Source organism: Musa acuminata, chromosome BXJ2-1, assembly GCF_036884655.1.
Source record: "Musa acuminata AAA Group cultivar baxijiao chromosome BXJ2-1, Cavendish_Baxijiao_AAA, whole genome shotgun sequence".
Classification (NCBI taxonomy): Eukaryota; Viridiplantae; Streptophyta; class Magnoliopsida; order Zingiberales; family Musaceae; genus Musa; species Musa acuminata.
Genome location: NC_088338.1, coordinates 4,309,174 through 4,317,477, shown reverse-complemented (window position 1 = coordinate 4,317,477; position 8,304 = coordinate 4,309,174). Strand labels below are relative to the sequence as shown.

The 8,304-nt window shown below is 44.5% G+C and overlaps 1 protein-coding gene across 1 annotated transcript; it reads left to right on the top strand.

The window, feature by feature from the left end:
* Positions 1 to 1,319: 1,319 nt before the first annotated feature.
* On the top strand, positions 1,320 to 8,061 carry LOC135598521 (oryzain alpha chain-like). The gene is made up of 5 exons (XM_065092445.1): positions 1,320 to 1,922; positions 2,975 to 3,210; positions 3,292 to 3,432; positions 4,311 to 4,760; positions 7,675 to 8,061. Exons 1-5 carry the CDS (start codon positions 1,436 to 1,438, stop codon positions 7,771 to 7,773), a joined length of 1,413 nt encoding a protein of 470 aa, XP_064948517.1. The 5' UTR covers positions 1,320 to 1,435; the 3' UTR covers positions 7,774 to 8,061.
* Positions 8,062 to 8,304: the final 243 nt, after the last annotated feature.

Genomic DNA, 8,304 nt, shown 5'->3' with positions numbered 1-8,304 from the left:
CCGCTTCACTCCGAGCATTTTTGTTATTTTGAATAGCAAACTAGGTGTGCAGTTTAATTTTAAGGAGCATGATAGGGATTGACCGAGGCAAAGAAATAATAATTTGGTTACCTTAATTGTATACACCTTTTTTTTTTTGTTTAGTGTGAAAATCCCGTAATAAAAATTAGTTTTTGATCTAATAAAAATTCCCCTAAAGGGATCTTTTTCAAAGCTATTGCGTTCTTTCCTACACTTGCTACGATGTCTTAAGGGAATAAGGACCCCATTAACCTGATAATGGCTACCACAAGCCAAACTCGGACGACTCTTTTACTCTGAGCAACCGAGGAGGGGGGCGATTGGATTTCTACTTAGAACTAATAATGGTCAATGTTATATTACAGGCGGAAAGCTACGTAATGGGAGGGACGATTTTTAGACAGAATTATATGTGTGGTTTTGCAAGACATATTTTACCATATAAAATCCTTTACTGATGTTATGGTCTCTCATGCGTACATATAAACGAATCAACGTGTTAATTGGCTTGTAAAAATCATGCAAAAGCAAACATATATATTTTTGTTTGGACTAAAGATTGACTTTCGACCTTTTCTAATTTATTATTGTGCTGCTGATCTCCGAGGCACATGATGTAGTAGTCGTTTCATAACTCAATATAATATTTTTTTTTCTTTTTAATACAAAATAAAAAAAATAAAGCAATGTGATCAATTTCATTATTTGAAGGTCAACCATTTAGCTTCGGTTGTACGTCTCTCTCTCTCTCTCGTTGACTTTGTTATCTTAGTCCAATCAATTCAATTCCATCATTCCCGAGAAAGAGTTACGCTCGCTTAATATTCAACTATAATTGAATCTATTATTTATATATTATTATTTTTATACAAATAAAAAAATAATGTATATGAAATCTCAATCATCTCAACCTCTTAGAAACCGATCCCCAAATATATGTCAGAAAATATTATATCCGAAACTTTTCATTTGTAATCGATAGAATAGTTTTTGGTACATAGTAATCGCTTTTATAGGTAATAGTAGCATTTTTCCCGTGATTCATCGACTTAACATTTTTCATTTCATCCAAATCCTTATCGAAGATATCAAGATTGATCCTCACAAGAAGATGCATGCAAGCGGAAGACCTCACAAACTATTCAATCCAACGGTCTATAAAATCCCAACAAAAACACCCCTTAAAATTCTTCTTAGAAAAATTGGGGGGTATTTTAGTCAATTCACGGTCACTAACGTACGTGATCGCATGTGACGCCCACTCAAATCCCATTCTGCCTCTACTGCTTTAACCCCGTCTCCAATTCCAACATCCCCAACCCATCACGCCTCCGTTCCCCTATAAAGGTTCCACCTTTCGGCCCTCTGCCCCCTCGACATCCCACCTTTCCATCCCCTTCCTCTTGGATTCGCTATGGCTTCGACGCCTTTCCTCGCCGCCGCCCTCCTCCTCCTCTTCTTCTTCGCCGCCTCCGCCGCGCCGGACATGTCCATCGTCGCCTACAACAAGGAGCACGGCGTCAGGGGCCTGGAGAGGAGCGAGGAGGAGATGCGAAGGATGTACGAGGGGTGGCTGGCCAAGCACGGCAGAGCGAACAACGCGCTGGGCCAGAACGAGATGCGGTTCGATATCTTCAAGGACAACCTTCGCTTCGTCGATGCCCACAATGCCGCTGCCGACGCCGGACGGCACCGGTTCCGCCTCGGCCTCAACCGCTTCGCCGACCTCACCAACGAGGAGTACCGGGCGGCGTACCTGGGCACCAGGGCCCGTGGCGTCGCCCGTCGCAGCCGGGTTCCCGGCGACCGGTACCGGTACGAGGACGGCGAGGAGTTGCCGGAGTCCGTCGACTGGAGGGCGAAGGGCGCTGTCGCTGCCGTCAAGGACCAGGGCAGCTGCGGTGAGTCTCCGCTTCATTCTTTGTCGTCGTCTCCTTTTCCCGTGTCGCCGTCGCTTGCGGCGGAAAGAAGGGATTCAAATTACGATCGAACCCTTGACGAATTCGAATTTTGATTGTGGGTGTTCTCGTCCTTCTATTTGGTATCGGTTTCGGGCTGCGTTATATCCGTCCTCCTTCGGCGTTTCACTAATCTTTTCGGATTCATCGCCCTATTTCTTTGCACGTTTTCATCCGAGACCGATTCCGTCGGAATTCTTTCGTTTTATCCAATATAACAGGTTGTTGTTCATGTCAACAGCAAAGATAGAATTTTGCGTATGGTATTAATATCTTTAATTTTGATGCAATGATGTAATCTGTTTCTTAAGGTCAGCAAAATCTTGTTTGTTGATTGGTTTTAATGACCTTTTATATGCTTAAAGGAGATGTTTGGATTAATCAGGATTGATGTGAGGAGATGCTTCTATCGGAAACAATAATGCTCATGATTCAACTAAGGATATTGCTCCATAAACGTCTTAATTATGGGAAAATATCTGTATAGTTGCTCATAAATAGTTGGGATATTATGACTTATTTGTTGTGTTTTACATGACATTTGATTTCACTAAGGTTATTGTTTCATAAGTAGCATAACGATGGAAAAATATTCATACAGTCGATCACAAATAGTTGGGATATTAATAGGTTTTCTTCATCGATGTGAGCAAAAGTGTTTTGAGTTGTAGAGGCAACTCTTGGCTTTCATGAGATCTTGATTTTTCTACTCTTCAACCGATTGAGGCTAATCTTAGACTAAATATGCTTATTAGATATTATGACTCATTGTATGTTAATTATTCAAAATTTTACTCTTGTTATTCAAGTATTACATAAGATGTGTACCATATTCTCGGAGTCGGATTTGAAGGTGCAGTGTGTGTGTTTAACCATTAGAATGTCTTCTCTGGGACCTATTTGAGTGACCCTATACTAGATGCTGCTATGTTTAATTTGCTGTCTCAAAGACCCTATGGTTCACGGCTATATGATTAATCTTGATGTCTGTGAAGGGAGCTGCTGGGCATTCTCAACTGTTGGTGCTGTGGAAGGGATAAATCAGATTGTGACCGGGGAGCTTATAACACTGTCTGAGCAGGAGTTGGTGGATTGTGACAATGCCTATAACCAGGGCTGTAATGGTGGCCTCATGGACTACGCCTTTGAGTTCATCATTAGCAATAAAGGCATTGACACTGAGGATGATTATCCCTATAGAGCTCGGGACGGCACATGCGACCAGGACAGGGTACATTTTTTGGTTTCATTTTTGTGACATCTTCTGTGATGTTCTTGATGGAACCATATTCCTATATTTTTATGATTGCAGAAGAATGCTAAGGTTGTCTCTATTGATGGCTATGAAGGTGTTCCGCAGAATGATGAGAAGGCCCTGCAAAAGGCCGTTGCAAACCAGCCCGTCAGTGTTGCTATTGAAGCAGGTGGCAGGGAGTTCCAACTCTACCAATCGGTATGAATTCACTTGTTCAGACAATCATTTCTGTGAAATTCGATGGAACTGAATGACACAGCCTAAACCATTCTGTCTTAGGAGTAAGATGAAGTTCCACTCTTGCACTGGAATCGACTAGGACTGCTATTTCTCTTTTATCAAATCAATTGAACTGGGCATGTTTACTCAGATAAGCATGAATTTAGATGCGAACTACAGTTAAAATTCTTAGATTCTGTTGCAGTTTTAGCTTAGGTCACCATATATACTAGCAGCCAAGATGAAATATGTTGGATGTTACTCTGATGCTAAATAAACTTGGGTACAACCCATATGCGCCTTTTATGAGTTCAAACCTGTGTAGAAGCTAGATAGCATGTTTGCTACCTATGGGAGTCTCTGTTATATGATATTTGATGATATATTTCTTTGTCAAAAGAACATTTGCTTTGGTTTCTTTCAAAATTTTTCTTGTTGTAGAATGACGGCTAAGGTATTAATTTTTGAGTCATTTATTGCTTCCAGCCTTCTTGTAATCAACACTCAAAGGTATGATTGGCTGATTTGGATTTGACTTGTATGGTGGTTTACAATATTATTGTGATACAATCACAGTGGAATTTAGATTTATCAATCATTTTTGCACATGCATGGTTTTATAAACATCAGTATTTATCCCTTTTTAGGATACCTTGAGCCCATGTATTGTTGACTTATGCTCTTGAAAGACATTCTTTTCTTCATAGTGCTTTTTTAGTTGTCGTTTGGTATTAGTATCGCAATAGTTATATTTATTCCACATCTGTTTCCCTGACATAATAAGCAAATCTGGCTTGGAGACTTAATTTATCAGGTGATCACTTTTTTATTGACATTCTTTTGTTCACATATTCTAGGGTATATTCACTGGCAGATGTGGGACTAAGCTGGACCATGGTGTTGTAGCTGTAGGCTATGGCACTCAAAATGGTGAGGACTATTGGATTGTCAGGAACTCATGGGGGGGAGACTGGGGAGAGGCTGGTTACATCAGGATGGAGCGAAACTTGAACACTTCCACCGGTAAGTGCGGTATTGCCATGGAAGCATCTTACCCCATAAAGAATGGTGAGAACCCACCCAACCCTGGTCCAACCCCTCCCTCTCCGGTGAGTCCACCAACCGTTTGTGACAACTACTACACTTGCCCATCGCACACCACCTGCTGTTGTGTCTATGAGTATGGTGGCACTTGCTTTGCCTGGGGATGCTGCCCCCTGGAGGCCGCCACCTGCTGCGAAGACCACTACAGCTGCTGCCCCCATGACTACCCTGTTTGCAATGTCGAGGCTGGAACCTGTCAAATGGTAAATCTATACACAAATTCTCTTGGTTAACTGCAGATTATCTGATACATAGTGAACTGTTTATGATAATAACCGTATCTTAGCTTTCTTTTCAAGTCTCTTCTTAGCAATTTTTGTTTTCACTAGTTTTATACTTGCGGAGAGCAACTTCATAAATTTTTGATTGGTTTGGTTCTCATCTTGAAAACCTGAAAGAAAGAGAGCTTTTGGGTGGTGTTGGTGAACTGATGCGTCGTAGCCGAGGAGTCAGCACGGCTTGGTCCACGGGACGATGTCTAGAGTTCTCGATCGGTCGATAGGAGTGTCGGAGCTGGCTGGATCAAGGGTCGAGCTGTCGACGTCGTCGTCTGGGAGGCATCTCTCGACTGGTTGGCTGAGGTGCTGAGGTCGACTGTATTGGGAGGTTGGGATGATGACGTCGTCTCTCGGTCGAGACGACCGTGCCTCCGGGGGTGGTCGAGCTTCTGCACAATGGCCCTCATCAGGGGATTCCCGACTTTGGCTCCTCGTAGATTAAGTTAGTGGTGGCTTTTTTTCTCTCTTCTCCGTCCCCTGGCCAGATGCCGGTCAGGGACTTTTATACTATTGTACGGGGATCGGTCGTACGTAGATTTGGCGTGGCGACCGATCCTCGCGTGGCGAGATGGTACCGTTCGGTCACCGCCCGGTATGCATTGAACGACGCCATACGACGTTGTCCCAAGCTTTCCGGGATGGGACTTGCCGAGGGGGTGCCTCCCTGTACGGGTCTCGGATGCAATGCTGACTTGGCAAGGGCGTGATGCGCCTCGCTGCGAGCCGACATTCCAGAGCTGGCCGATATGAGCTTTGTTCATGGGAAGATGCGTCCTCTCATCCCCTCTGATGGTTGGGGATCCTCCTTGTGGTGTGGAAGCCTCTAGAGCATGGGAGATGCTGGCTGACACTTGTCAGGGCCGACTCGTTGGGCCACCCTCCTTTATGTACCGGGCACCGTCCGTGTGAAGAAGACATTCGCGGCTCGGCGGCGACTGCCTCCTTGCAAAAAGGCCCTCGTCGGGTAATTTCCGACTTTGGCCCCTTCGACGAGCAAATTAGACTCATTCTAAATCTCTCCCCCTTTTCTCTTTTTCTTTTTTCTCCCCATTTCCTAGATTAGGTCAGGGGTATTTATACCTGCGTGCGGGAATTGGTCGGGCCCTGGTCCGACAGGGCCGTTGACTCTAGGGGCGAAACAACCTCTTCGATGAGATGACGTCTTCGAGGGTGCTCGAGGGGCGTCAGACGGAACTGCCCTAGTAGCAGACGACACCGCCCCCAGCTCTTGGGGTGGTCAGGTCGCACAGTCGCACCGTTGGGGCTTGACGTGGCGTGCACCCCGCGGTTCTGGAGGCGCATGGTGTCGCGTTGGTTTGCAGCATCTGTTGTAGGTTTACATAGGGCCAAAATACTCCCTATCAGGGGTCGTTCGCAAACGCCCATAGAACGTTAGGGAGTTCAATTGATCACTCCACTGACTTGCTCGTCGGAGGGGCCTCGTCGGGTGATCTCGACGAGGGCCAGTTTTGCAGGAAAATGCAGCCACCTCGGGGTGAGCTCCTGCGACATCGACCCTCCTTCTAGCGCAAAAAATGTTGGTGAATTGATGCGCTGTGGCTGAGGAGTCAGCACGGCTTGGTCCACGGGATGATGTCCAGAGTTCTTGGTTGGTTGGTAGGAGTGTCGGAGCTGGCTGGATCAAGGGTCGAGTTGTCGACGTCGTCGTCTGGGAGGCGTCTCTCAACTGGTTGGCTGAGGTGCTGAGGCCGACCATATCGGGAGGTCGGGATGATGACGTCGTCTTCTGGCGAGGCGTCTCTCGGTTGGGACGATCGTGCCTCCGGGGGTGGTCGAGCTCCTGCACAAAGGCCCTCGTCGGGGGATTCCCGACTTTGGCCCCTTATAGATTAAGTTAGTGGTGGCTTTTTTTTCTCTCTTCTTCGTCCCCTGGCCAGATGTTGGTCAGGGGCTTTTATACTGTTGCGCGGGGATCGATCGTATGTGGATTTGGCGTGGCGGTCGATCCTCGCATGGCGAGATGGTACCGTTGTTTGGCCGTCGCTTGGTATGCACGGAACGACACCATACGGTGTCGTCCTGAGCTTTTCGGCACGGGACTTGCCGAGGGGTTGCCTCCCTGTACGAGTCTCGGATGCGATGCTGACTTGGCAAGGGCGTGATGCGACGTGGACCGTGATGTGGCTGAAATCCAAAATATGCCTTATCAGGTGGTTTTAAGACAACCAAATCGAGTGAAGCGAAACTTATTTCTATTTGTTAAGACGCAATAATTTGGTTCAGTTGATTTGATTTATTTGAATTTTTTAAACAAAATACGTAGAGATGATAGAGTGGTAGTCAGGAAGAAGAGACAACTGATGATGGATAGATAGCATGGGAAAGGGGAAGGACAGAGCCACCACGAGAGATGAGCTAGAGCTCCATCCTAGAAAGGAAGAGCAACATTGTTCCGTTAGCACAGGATGGTGAAGTTGGAAGAATTGAAGAGCAAGAAGAAAAAGTTAAAAGAGTGGCCATTGACAGTAGAATTGGACATGAGGAAAGGAAGAGGGAAAATGGGAGAGATGGTTTAAGAAAAATGGTGAGTTAGGATTTATAATCCCAGAGGAAGCAGTGGCGATAAAATGGGGTCAAGAACTTACCAAACCCAGTATTAAGGTAGGAATAATATTTTCAGTCTGATTTTTTCTTTTTTCTATTTGATAAAGCACAACTAGAAAATAAAAACATTGGATTGAGCTAAAGCAGTAGTTTCCTTCCTAGTGCTTAGAATGACATGTCGATGCATGTGTGTATGTCTCTGTTTGTAGTTAGGTTTTTTATTGTCATGATTTCCACAGTTACAATTATGTCACTTTTTCATGCTGATATGCAGAGCAAGGACAATCCACTATTAGTGAAGGCTTTCGCTCGTACTCCTGCGAAACCCTATTGGGCTTACTCAGGCCTCGTGGAGGAGAATCGCAATGCATGATCATCTTCCTTCGATTTATATGGTTGGTGAAGAAAGGATGAGTGGTCACACTGCAAACTCTACCAATTGGTTCTGGTTCATTTATGTGTTGGCCAGAGCTCCTGTACATAGTCTCGGATATCAAATGTTTAGATGAAACCTAAAAATGAATTACTTTGCTTTTTTGTGTATCATGTAAAGTTTATGTTTCTGAGTTTACTTTAGTATTTGCAACTGAAAAATCCTTAGACAAGAAATCTAGCACTTTATGTTCTCCAAGTTGTGGTTGAGTGTCATTAATTAGTGTCATCTTCGATCTACTTGCCTTTCTGGTGTAAAAAAAATCCTGCATGCAATCATTTGTGCGCCTGATGAATGCATTGCCCTGTAATAGTTTTCTTGATATCCATATCATGTTGTGAAAAGCCAGCAGATAGCATAATTGTTATCTTCTTCTCCGATACTAACAGGATAAAAACACATAAATATGTAAGCTGTTCCACTTGTTACTATCGTGATTTAACTTGTAAGGTTTATTATTATTATTTTTTT

Coding starts and splice junctions, on each gene's coding strand:
- LOC135598521 (XM_065092445.1), top strand. CDS start 1,436: ATGGCTTCGACGCCTTTCCTCGCCGCCGCCCTCCTCCTCCTCTTCTTC. Junction 3,433..4,310: donor AGTTCCAACTCTACCAATCG/GTATGAATTCAC, acceptor CACATATTCTAG/GGTATATTCACTGGCAGATG. Junction 4,761..7,674: donor AGGCTGGAACCTGTCAAATG/GTAAATCTATAC, acceptor GCTGATATGCAG/AGCAAGGACAATCCACTATT.